Genomic DNA, 12,526 nt, shown 5'->3' with positions numbered 1-12,526 from the left:
AGGAGCCATGTGGAGCCATGAACCCAGCAAAACGCTGAGGCCTTCAGCCAACAGCCCTCTGAGTGAGCTACCTGGGAGGTGAAGCCTACGCTCCAGTCAAGCTTTCAGATGACTGCAGCCCCAGCTGAAAGCTTGACTACAAACTCATGCAGGACCTGAGCGACAGCCACCTAGCTAATCTGTTGCCCAACTTATGACCTAACAGAGTAAATCTTTGTTTTAAGCCACTGAGTTTTGGGGTGACTTGTTACACGGCAACGGGTGGCTAATACAGGTTCTAACGCCATGTGAAATACCATGTAGAATCCTACAAGGCTCTTCAACCCTCGAGTGAGTGAAGCATACAAGAGGAGAGAAGCTCACAAGACTGGAAAAGAAGGCAAGGACCGGGGATTTTAAATCACGTTAAGGCCCCTCAAATCATCTTTGCTTTGTTCTACAAGTGATGGAGAAGAATTGGTGGGCTCTGAGCCATGAACTGACCTGGCCCAATTTCGCTTTAGAAAGATGGATGTGGCTCCAGCACGGAGGGATGGATCGGCAAGAAATAGCAGTGCCTTCACTAGGATGGAGAGAAATGGATGGATTTTAAGACATTGGGGAAGTGGAATCAGGAGGATTCGCTATTAGGTTGGATGGGGACAACACTGGGAGGTGGGCAGGGGGGGGGGGGGGGGGGGGGCGGGCTTCCCGGGCAAATGAATGGAAAGTGGCCTGGTGTTCTGAGCAGGTGCGCAGGTGCTGGTTTGAGAGCGAAAGTGAAGGCAAATGTGAAGTGCCTGTAGGGCAGCCAGGGATGGCCAGGAAAGAACTGGGTTTGCAGATCTGTTCCTGTGGGAAGAGACAGCTTGGACTGTGGAGCCAGCAGTAGAAGGATTCCCATGTGTACATACATGGTCACCCCTGGGAAGTGTGGCCACAAGATGGCACTGTCCTCTGCGACTGTTTGGTGGTAGATTCTTACTAGCTGCCTTTTGCTAAGCGCCTACTATATGCCGACTGCTACTCTGTTTTATCTAACCATTTGTACTAATGGGATAGTTCTGAATCTGCTAACCCCAACTCGGCCCCCACCTATATGAAAACCTTTACCTCTTTTGCCATTTTGAAAGTTAAGATTAAATCCGTTGTTAGGGAACTAAACGGAAGAGTTGAAAATCTTGGGTTCAAATCTTGACTCTGCCACTTAATGCCTGTGATCAAAATACCTTTCTGAGCCTCAGTTTTATCCCACCCAAAACAGGAATCCTATTCCTTTTGTGAGTATTCCTTTTGTGGGTTGGCCTCACAAAATAGGAGTAAGACAATCTTGCGTGAAAGATAACTTCTGTGCTGGGCTTTCAAATAAGGCATGCTTTAAGAAAACAATATTCCTAGGGCAATACACCCATTCTTTCATTGCACGGACGTTACATTTTATTAAACACGGCTCATGGTCCATTAGTTAAAGATTAGAAGTCTTGAACTCCAACTCCTCCCTGGTCAAATATTACCAGTCTCTCCTGCCTGCCTCCCCAGTGCTGTTGATGCCTCTTGTATGCAGGGATTTCAGCAGTTAGTGGTTTCTCTTCTCCTCTGCACAGCACGCTGCCTTACTCGTCATCTAGCCCTCTGCAGATAGCATGACACGTTATACAAAGCAGGCATTTGCAAAGCGTTGGTTCAAACTGGATTCTGTGTTCAAGATTTTGGGGATTGTACCGGCATTTAGCTTGTGTAAACGGAACTATTAATCCCAAAACTTATACTTAACTCCGGTGGATTAAAAACCTTCCTCTAGATCACAACTACGTTAACTCAGTTTTACATGCAGGAAAATATTTGCTTTATGGTATTTGGCAGATGTTTTAAGTTCAAACACTGAGAAGGTGAAGAATGAGTTGCCGGGGGGAGCAAGGAGGAGGAAAGGCAGAGAGATGCTTGGGGTTTTAAAAAAACAAAAACCGGAAAGCATATGTGGACACAGAAAGAAGCCGTGTAATTTGGAGTTTTTGAAATAATTACACTGAGCTCTGGGGTGATTGGCAATTGGGAAGAGCTTCGAGTGCCACTGAAAGGAATACCTGAAAAGGCCACAAGATGGCGATATTGCTCCAGGAGTCTCTCCTGGTCCTTCCCACTCTAGCTAGCTATGGCTTTCTTTGTTCACAGACTTCCTTCCCTAGCAAATGTCACCAGTGCCACCATCCATTTTGTGTCTCGTCATGCTCCTGGCCTTACCTTAAGCCACTTTCTTGTCACTAGCCTTACTACAAAAGCTACTGATTTTACTGCTACTTGTGGAATTTGTAAGATAGTGCTGTGGTCTCTCTTCTCAGTGGTAAAAGCAGCTGAAGCAAATGTTTTGTCTTCATGCTATAAAATCAACCAACCAAAAAACACGTGAGGTTGATCTTTCCCTTTGTGTGCATTACCACCCAGAGAGACTTCCCAGGTTAAGTGGGGTGTCCCCAGGCCTGCAGATGGTCAGAAACAGAAGTGCCCACTGAAGACAAACGCTTAAGCTGGAAAGACTGGCGGCCGGGGTCCCCCTGAGATGGGCAGGAAGGTGGCTGAGCCCCGCCCCAGAGAGAATGAAGGACATAACCCCCAAATACTCTACCTCTTAATTTTTTTATTGTGGAAAAATCCAACAATACAGAAGGCAGAATATGACAGACCCAGATAAAATCTTACGGAGTGTCTGAAACTATAAGCCAGGAAAGAGGCTGGAGGAAAGTGTAAGCTCCTCTTTTGTTGAGGACACTTCAGTTGTACATTCCCAGCACCCCGGGGCTGCCCCCTCCAGCCCCTCAGAGGGTAAAGTCCTGACGGAGGAGAGGAGGGGCGGAACACTGGTCTTGGAGGGCAGTGGCATAGCAAGGCAGTGGAGATCCCAATTTCTGCACCAGAAATGGGATTTGGATCCTGGCCTGGTGCCCTGTTCCTGCAGGAGTTGGGTGGCTTCCAGGGAACCTGAGTTCCCAGAGAACTCTACCTATAGGCGTTTTCCTGGGGAGAAGACCCTACTCCCATCAGATTGTCAAAAGGCTCTGTGGCCACTCCTGATCTCTTCCAGGCCAGAAAAAAAGTCTAAAAAAAAAAGCCACTGTAACGATCCCGTCTTTGTTTTGATGGTCACATTATTCTTTCCAATATCATGGCCTATGAAGTCTTTAATAACGATTTTTTTTTAATCATAGAAAATTAAGCAAAATAGGTACACCTAGAACTTTCCGGGGGCACTTGGGTGGCCCAGTCAGTTGAGCGTCCGACTCGGGCTCAAGCCTTGATTTCACAGTTCCATGGGTTCGAGCTCCGTGTCAGGCTCCGTGCTGACAGCTCACAGCCTGGAGCCTCCTTCGACTTCTGTGCCTCCCTCGCTCTCTGCCCCTCCCCCCACTCATGCTAGCTCTGTCTCTCTCTCTCAAAAATAAACATCAAAATACATAGGAACTTTCCTGCTAAATAAAGTCATTTACTATTTTGAAATGTTATATGATCCTCCTTCCAGTGACTGGGGAAAATCCAGCATAGAGTAGTTTTCTATATTTGAGCTTTTACATCCATGACTTAATTCTAGACCTTCTAATAAAAATAATCTGTTTTTAGGCACTTTGTACTGGAAATACTTTGGTGTGTTAATTTCACAGCTCTGAGAAGAAACAACTACGCTAACCTAAGTATGTTGAATAGCAAGGCTACCCAAATTCACTCAAACTAATTCAGGAAAATGTGCTTTGCTCTCCAACCCATTAGATGCATTTTTCCCTTTCAGATATTTCAGAATCATTTTGGAAACAAACACAAACATAAACATATTTTCATTCACAGAAAACGCCACTTATGGCTTTAATATTGAAATATAACTCATAGTTCCCAAAAATAGTATAAAGTGCAAAAGCTCCATTTCAAAAGGCCTTAAAACGCTCCCAAACAATGGACATTAACTGCTCCCACAGCCACTGGGCACACCACCCTAAGACGGCACAACCTATCTAAAGTATAAAACAAGGAATAGGTCTAAAAATACTATATATGCTCTGATTACATACTGTGATTATAAAATAGTCTTAAACCTGATTTAACATACACAGAAAGAAACAATTTAAACAATCAGTCCTTTAGAGGCTTTTTTTTTTTTTTTTTTTTTTTTTTGCCTGTAGGAGTATGTAAAATCCATTAAGCACCCCAACCTGGCCTGAGCATTCTCTTTGGCCAGCTGGAATGGGAGCACCCCGGCCAAGAGCTGGCAATGAAAGGTTCCAAGCTCATCTGGGGGAAAGGAGCTATGAGAGGGGCTCCAGTTGGGCAAGCTTCAGCCCTCACCTGTCCCTCAGAGATGGTCTCATGCCAGCCCCATGGGATAAAGAGCCAAGGAAGACTCTACCCCACTCTCAGAGCCCCCAACATGGCCCTGGCTCACGTAAGCATGAGGAACTGGTGAGTAACTTTTACACACCTGAGAAAGCCAATAAATAGAACAAGTTACGGTATTTTTAGAAAGTCTGTGCTTGATGACCATTGAGCTTAGGTCCCCCAACAGAACATCTCTGATCCATAATGAACGTAGTAGGCACTAATCAGAGGGACAGGCAGATTTCCCCCAAAAGTAGCCTGTTACCGAACAGATTCAGGTATCTCCTCTCCCACACACCTTAAATATATTCACTGACATGCTAATAGTATAATCCTAATCATCATAAAGGAGAAAAGCTTTCTTAAAAGTCTGCATTCAACCAAACACTAATAAAATAAGAATCGCTGACTTAAGTGATTGCTTGATAACTAGGATACTAATGTTTAATATCCTAGATCCAGTTCCATCAGGCAAATTCTATCTAAGCAGAACAAGTATCTGACTGCCACGGTGAGTAACAGCCATGACCTAATTCCCGAATGTCAACTTTCCACTTCCCTGCGTTATCAGGGGGAAAAAAACAAACAAAGAAAGATTCTTGATTGCACATCAATAAGCTATTCACTTTTTTAAAATCTGACAACCTCACAACCTGCAGAGCCATCTATCAAATAGCTATTTTCTGTCGTTCGTCAACCCAAGTGCAGAGGCCTAACAAAAAGTAGACTTTGGTTCATTATTTCTCAGGACCTATTCATGTCCGGCTCAATGTAAAAAGACTCAGCAGTAAGTCAGAATCCAGTGACAAGCTCTCAAGTGCAGAGCTAACTCAAGTGTATTCCAAAAGCTGCTCTTCGCGGAAAATACACAAGTGACATTTATATTCCATTCGAGCTACCAGATGAACTGTGCATGCTACAAGACCTCTATTTACAACTCTATTGGGAGAAGAAAAAAAGATGAGGAAATACACCAAAATGCCAAAATATTAACAATGATTGTCCTTGGACAATAAAAATGCAGACTACTTTTTTCTCTTCAACTTTCCCGCAGCTTTCTAATTCTCTTCAAGAGCCTGGAGTGCTATAAAAGCATCGTAAATATAAACATGAATGATGCCAGAAACCTAACTTCAAATAAAATCTTTAAACTCCTACTTTCTTGATTTACCATCTTCACACTAACAAGCCGTAGCGATTTTTGTTCAAAAGTAGAAGTTATGTTTTTGTCCTCCTAAAATGTACCCCATTCCATATCTGTTATCAGCCCTTAGCTCATCAAAACCAATCTCTAGAAGGGCCTTCTGGTTTGTTTTTTGGTTTTTGTTTTGTTTTGTTTTCTCTTTTTTGTTTTTGTTTGTTTGGGGGTTTTTTTTGTTTTTTTGTTTTTTTTTACAACAAAAGCATTCCTTCTGACATCTTAACTAAGCCATTCTTCTTGTAGAAGGTGGATGGAAACAGCCCTGTCAGGGCACTTATTTCCTCATTTCCAGCAGTCCCAGCTTATCTCTATTTCCAAAGGACACTAAGAAATTTCCAGAAGAGTAAGGTCAAAGAGTTGGGAGTTAGAAGGTGGTGTTCCCCAGGGACCTACCCCTTTACCTGATCGAGAGACCCACACCCTCCTTAACTGCTGGAACAATGCTCTCATCACTGAGGAGCCCTTGAGATGGAAATTAAACCTCCCATAGAGCACAAACACTTCCCACGGCCCCTTCTCCTCATGTATGCTTCCACACTAAGACAGCTGGACTTAAAGTAAATCAAAGCTTCCCCCTACTGGGGCGCCTGGGTGGCGCAGTCGGTTAAGCGTCCGACTTCAGCCAGGTCACGATCTCGCGGTCCGGGAGTTCAAGCCCCGTGTCGGGCTCTGGGCTGATGGCTCAGAGCCTGGAGCCTGTTTCCGATTCTGTGTCTCCCTCTCTCTCTGCCCCTCCCCCGTTCATGCTCTGTCTCTCTCTGTCCCAAAAATAAATAACAACGTTGAAAAAAAAAAAAAAATTAAAAAAAGCTTCCCCCTACTTTGGAGCATTTTTATACTCCAGAATGAATGACACCAGAATCCAAACCTGGGAAGTCCATCTGAAGTGAGGACAGTCTAATTCCCTTTGGAAAAATTCTAGACTTTAAACCCAAAAGACTGAACAGCAGTTTTAAAACTCTAGGTGGTTCCAGGGCACCTGGGTGGCTCAGCTGGTTAAGCATCTAACTCCAGTTCAGGTCATGATCTCACAGTTTGTGGGTTCAAGCCCCATGTTGGGCTCTGTGCTGACAGCTCAGATTTTCCTTCGGATTCTGTGTCTCCCTCTCTCTCTCTGCCCCTCCCCCATTTGTGCTCTGTCTCTTTCTCTCAAAAATAAACATTAAAAATTTAAAAAACAAAACAAAACTCTAGGTAGTTCATGAACCACCTAGGTCTCAGAAGTGCACTAGAAGCCCCACAAATACTTAAATACCATTTTTAAAGTATATTTTTAAGCTATAATAAACAGGGTACACTCATTCAATCCCAAATTTTTTACCATGGAAAACCACCAATTTAACTTGCATTTTTCGCTGCATGGTATTAAGGGAAATGTAGAAGTTTAGCCTTAAATTTAAACTACTAGAATGCACCATCTATCACACATTTGGGTTCCTTGATGGTTTCTTATTGCAGATAGGGTTCTGCTAAAAATAACTTGAAAACCACAGAAGCAGAATAAAGTCCTTCATTTTTAAACTCTCAATTCAGTTCCTTATTGGACTTTTCACCTTCGATCCTGTGCAACTTCTAACTGGAGCCAAAGTTCCTAGACCTGCCACGCGCTGGTCCTGCCCAATTATTAGATCCTTAGCGACAGGACTCCCATCCACACAAGGATGTCCTGCCCTCTTTCATGATGGAATGTTGCAAAGTGGGAGATGTCAGTTAAAGTGAGTATCCCTGAGGTCATGCATTCCCCCTCACACCTTGATGACTGTTTTAGAGTCTTCATTCGGCCCAATGAAGAGATTAGTTTTGGCTAGTGTCCCTTCAGGTGAGGAAAAACCGAGAAGGCCAACAGCATTGCCTGCTGCACCCACGACCCAAAGAGCCACAGTTCTAGAGAAGAGCAGCTATCAAATCCTTGGAGAAACCACAGGAAGCACCTTGTACTGGGAGAATGTGGAGTACGATTCCCGCAGGAAATCTTGCAGAAAGAAGAGGTGACATTTTGGGGGATAACTTCCAAATGGAAGAGCATCCAGAAGGCTTCTAATCAGCACAAGTTTCCAGAACTTCATGTCTGCTCCAGACGTTGAACCAGGCAGGACTCCCACCGTGACTGTCATGAGGCCGGACCTTACGGAGCTCGGCACTAAGGAGCCGGGGTCTGTGTGCAGACCTGTTCACACCACAACTATCCTGTGTGTGTGTGTGTGTGTGTGTGTGTGTGTGTGTGTGTGAGACCGTTGGTTTGGGGAGGGGGCCAACAATGTCCACATCTAAAAATTGTGCTCATCTTCAAGAATGGCTTAAAGCAGAGTGTAGCTTTTGGCACAGAGGGTTTTTCTCGTCTGCTTCACCCTCCTCTGAAGTCAAATCCCCATCTCTCAGCAGAGGTAGTAGAGAAAAGATTCACAAGTGCATGTAAAACCTGGTTACGGAGAGCTCTACATGGATGCCTCCTTAGCCATTAGCCCTGTGTGGATTTCATTGGCTTGGTCTTGTTTTAGGACAGTTTCCTCAAATGAAAATCCCTGGGATCTTCCATCAGACAGAGGTCTGAGTCTGTCGCAGGGCCTGTCGGTCAGCAGGAGAGTTGACACGGAGAGCACATGGGAATGGTCGAGTCTGGACCCATCTCCCACTGGGAAATGGGCTCCCCGAGGGACTGCTCTGCCATTGCCAGAAAGGATACAGCCCAACAAACTACTGTATCTGGAAGAGGCTGAGAAGTTCCACCTGGTGCCCCTCAGCCCTCCACTTTCCATCTTTGGGAAAGGGGAAGACCTTCCTCCCCCTGCATGGTAGAGTCCTGGCGGGCCACAGACACGTTAGTTGAGCCCAAGGGAACAGAACTTTTAAAAGACAGGCCCTACCCCGGACTCTGCAAGCCCCCGGCTGTCTTTCCTGGCAAAGGGAGCCCGTGCATCAGGGAAAATAAGCAGAGAAGCCAAGCCACCACGCCCATGCCATCACGTGATCTTGACTGGTGATTTCTTGCTGGCACACAGGAGGGACACGTAAGGCACGCCGATGAAGGCCCACTTCTCGCTGGGCCAGAACTTGATGACGGGGCCCTGCTCAGGGATCTCGGAGGCTGCATCAAAGTAGGCAAAGCATACACAGCCCAGGTAGGCAGCGAGGCAGATGAGGATGTGCCTGTGAGAAGGACACAGGGAGTGAGCACCTGACACAGGCAAAGATGGCCACCTTCACGCTAGCCTGCCCCTCCCGCTGGGCCAGCCCACCACTCCTGGCTGTAATGACAGCCCAGTGCCTTTTTCAGTCAGGAAGGGGTGAAGGTGACCAATAATCTCCAGAAGAGCAGGAGAGTGATAAATCTGGAGCAAACAGGGCCTGTTTCAGAAAGTTCTAATAGGAGCAAACATGCAAATACCTTTGACACTCAACTGACACCCAAAGATTTAAAACCAGTGCTAGGCAGATGGAGGGAACTGAGCACGTCTGATTGGATCCCACCTTCTTACTCCAAGGTCGCTTACGCATAGTTAATGCTCTTTATTAGGAATCATTTTATACTGATTAAACTGCTTGTGTACAGTTTAGCAGGGAAACTTTTTTACTGTGTCTGTAAAAAGTTTTAACATGAATCTTTATCAAGCAAGGGACCATTTAAAAGCATGTGATCCTGGGGCGCCTGGGTGGCTCAGTCAGTTGAGCGTCCGACTTCGGCTCGGGTCGTGATCTCACGGTTTGTGAGTTCGACCCCTGTGTCAGACTCAGTGCTGACAGCTCAGAGCCTGGAGTCTGCATCGGATTCTGGGTCTCCTCTCTCTGTCCCTCCCCTCCCCCGCTTGTGCTCTGTCTCTGTCTCTTAAAAATAAAAAATAAAAAAAATAGGGGCGCCTGGGTGGCGCAGTCGGTTAAGCGTCCGACTTCAGCCAGGTCACAATCTCGCACTCCGTGAGTTCGAGCCCCGCGTCGGGCTCTGGGCTGATGGCTCGGAGCCTGGAGCCTGTTTCCGATTCTGTGTCTCCCTCTCTCTCTGCCCCTCCCCTGTTCATGCTCTGTCTCTCTCTGTCCCAAAAATAAATAAACGTTGAAAAATAAAAAAATAAAAAAAAAATAATAATAATAATAAAAAATAAAAAAAAAACTAAAAGCATGTAATCCTTCCTTCTCTTAGACTGAAATCTAATTCTAGATGAATGAAAGCTTTTAAATCTATTTTTTAAATACAATCAAAGAAAGTGTTTTTATAAACTTCGGTGGCTGAGGCCTTTCTGATACTGACACAAAGCCCAGAAACCCTACAGGAAAAGACTGACAGATGTTGGAACATGAATGTTTAAAATCAACATGGCCCCAAAATATCATTATATACTCAAAGACAAATGGAAAGGGGTGGGGGGGATTTGTACTCACATGACCAAAGAGTTAAAATCCCTATATTCCAAAGAACTCTCAAAAAGTAATCATTTCACAGGATGCCCTTTAAAACCATCAGTGTGGGGGCGCCTGGGTGGCTCAGTCGGTTAAGCGTCCGACTTCGGCTCAGGTCACGATCTCGCGGTCCGTGAGTTTGAGCCCGCGTCAGGCTCTGGGCTGATAGCTCAGAGCCTGGAGCCCGTTTCCGATTCTGTGTCTCCCTCTCTCTCTGCCCCTCCCCCGTTCATGCTCTGTCTCTCTCTGTCTCAAAAATAAATAAACGTTAAAAAAATAAATAAATAAAAATAAAAATAAAACCATCAGTGTGGGAGTGGGCAGTGGATGAAGACAGCAAGGCCGAGATTGGCCTCAGGCGGATAATTACTGATGCTGGATGTTGCCCCCAGGAGGGCTCAATGTAGTACCCTCCATACTCTTGAAAATGATGCAAATTTGCATGACACACACACCTAGTTATGGGACAGTAATGACTGCCTCCTACTATGTGCCAGGCACTAGGTGCTAGAAAAAAATTTTTAAAAATAGAAATACTCTGCAGAGAAGACCAACAAAAAGGCTCCTTTCAAGAGAAGAAATACAAAGAGTAAGCTTATGTTGGAAAAGATGTTCAATAAGAAGGCCATTTTTCTTACAAAGACATGAAAATAAAAATATTTTTAATCAGGTTAAGATTCAAGAGTTAATAATATCTAGTATATAGGACAGTATGGGTAAAAGGCATTATCTTACAGATTTTTAAAAAGTGTTCATTAATATAATCTCCCTAGGGGCGCCTGGGTGGCGCAGTCGGTTAAGCGTCCGACTTCAGCCAGGTCACGATCTCAGGGTCCGTGAGTTCGAGCCCCCCGTCGGGCTCTGGGCTGATGGCTCGGAGCCTGGAGCCTGTTTCCGATTCTGTGTCTCCCTCTCTCTCTGCCCCTCCCCTGTTCATGTTCTGTCTCTCTCTGTCCCAAAAATAAAATAAAAAACGTTGAAAAAAAAATTAAAAAAAAAATATATATATATAATCTCCCTGGATCTAGATAATCTCCCTGAATTTGGACATATATCTAGATACATAGATACCTAGATAGATATCTAGATATATCGATGTAAATATATCTAGTATTCTCTTAAAAAAAAAAAAAGATCATTTGCATCATGTATAGAATTGTTCTTTAAAAGCAGAATTAGAGGGGAGCCTGAGTGGCTCAGTCAAGTGTCTGACTCTATTACGGCTCAAGTCATGATCCCGCAGTTCGTGGGTTCTAGCCCTACGTTGGGCTCTGTGCTGACAATGCAGAGCCTGCTTGGGACTCTCTCTCCCTCTCTATCTGCCCTCCCTGAGCCTCCCCACCCCCACCTCAAAATAAATAAACTTAAAACATTTTTTTAAATAAGTAAAGGTAGAATTAGAGAAATAGACAAAAATCTGGAAGAAAGGGCACTTGGCTGGCTCAGTCTGTAGCACGTATGACCCTTGATTCTCGGGGTCGTGAGTTTACAGTCCCATTGTGCAGAAATTACTTAAATAAACAAATCTGAAAATCCAGAAGAATAAACCTCAGGTTGAGAACAATGGTTATCACTCGTTGGCAGACAGAATTATGAGAGCCTCTCTCTATACTTCGGTTTAAATTTGTTCTTAAAACGTCCCAACTGGTACAAAAAGATGTTTTTCACCTTTGAAAAACAAGGCAGGAAGCACACAACACTTAGAAACAAATTAAGTTTGAGCCAAAGTTATTACAGTCTAATTTTTAAATTTTGCTTAAACTGTTAAAATTGGATTAATAAAAATGTACTACATCTTGAATGAGGTCTTTACACACGTGTACACATTTATCAAAACTCATCAAATCATACACTTAAAATCTACATTTTAGGGGCGCCTGGGTGGCTCAGTCAGTTAAGCATCCGACTTCAGCTCAGGTCATGATCTCAAAGTCTGTGAGTTCGAGCCCTGCATCAGGCTCTGTGCTGACAGCTTGCAGCCTGGACCATGCTTCAGTATCTGTGCCTCCCTCTCTCTCTGCCCCTCCCCTGCTCTCACTCTGTCTCTCTGTCTCTGTCTCTCTTTCTCTGCCCCACCCCTCTTGAGCTCTGTTTCTGTCTCTGTCTCTCTCTGCCCTTCCCCCCTTCCTTGATCTCTTTCAAAAATAAACATTTAAAAAAATCTGCATTTTATTATCTCCATTATAACTCAACAAACTCATACTAGTGAATCTATACACTGTAAGTCGAGGTTGAACCTAAAAAATATCAGGCAAAGGACCCTCAGACTAGAATCTCCAGTTTGTGCTGTTTTACTTTGTCTTCTGCGAACAGTCCTGGGAGTCCCCAAGCCTTCCGCTGAGAGCAGATTGTGTCTCCTGCTAGATATATTACAAATTCTCATGTTCAAAGGAATTCATACGAGTTCTCCCAAACCAGAGTCCTAGGCATCGCCTGACAGAAGTCAAGCTTGTTGTGAATCTTGGATCTGATAGAGTTTTTCCAACTCCTCACCACTAGAATTCTCCCTGGGTGCTCTCAACTGACAAGGGCCGTCCTAAAGCAGATGTCTCTTGGTCCTTGTTATCTCTTGCAATCAGAAGTCGTGGCGGGTGG

General features: G+C 44.6%; 1 protein-coding gene and 1 long non-coding RNA gene across 2 annotated transcripts in view; both read right to left on the bottom strand.

The window, feature by feature from the left end:
- Window positions 1–3,800: 3,800 nt before the first annotated feature.
- LOC121034510 (uncharacterized) lies at window positions 3,801–6,605 on the bottom strand. Its single transcript, XR_005792471.1, has 2 exons — window positions 6,361–6,605; window positions 3,801–6,126 (listed from the first exon to the last, which is right to left on the bottom strand). It is a non-coding gene; the product is annotated as an uncharacterized LOC121034510 (long non-coding RNA).
- Window positions 6,606–6,791: 186 nt separating this feature from the next.
- Window positions 6,792–12,526, bottom strand: part of ACER2 (alkaline ceramidase 2) — a 33,748-nt gene continuing 28,013 nt past the window's right edge. The window contains exon 6 of the mRNA XM_040481359.1: window positions 6,792–8,686. Coding sequence (XP_040337293.1) covers window positions 8,500–8,686 — 187 coding nt within the window. The 3' untranslated portion in view covers window positions 6,792–8,499. The remainder of the gene's footprint in view (window positions 8,687–12,526) is intronic.

This window comes from Herpailurus yagouaroundi, unplaced genomic scaffold (genome assembly GCF_014898765.1).
Source record: "Herpailurus yagouaroundi ecotype Mexico unplaced genomic scaffold, PumYag 160, whole genome shotgun sequence".
NCBI classification, from domain to species: domain Eukaryota; kingdom Metazoa; phylum Chordata; class Mammalia; order Carnivora; family Felidae; genus Herpailurus; species Herpailurus yagouaroundi.
The sequence above is the reverse complement of the archived record's forward strand: the minus strand, read 5'-3'. Positions and strand labels throughout refer to the sequence as shown.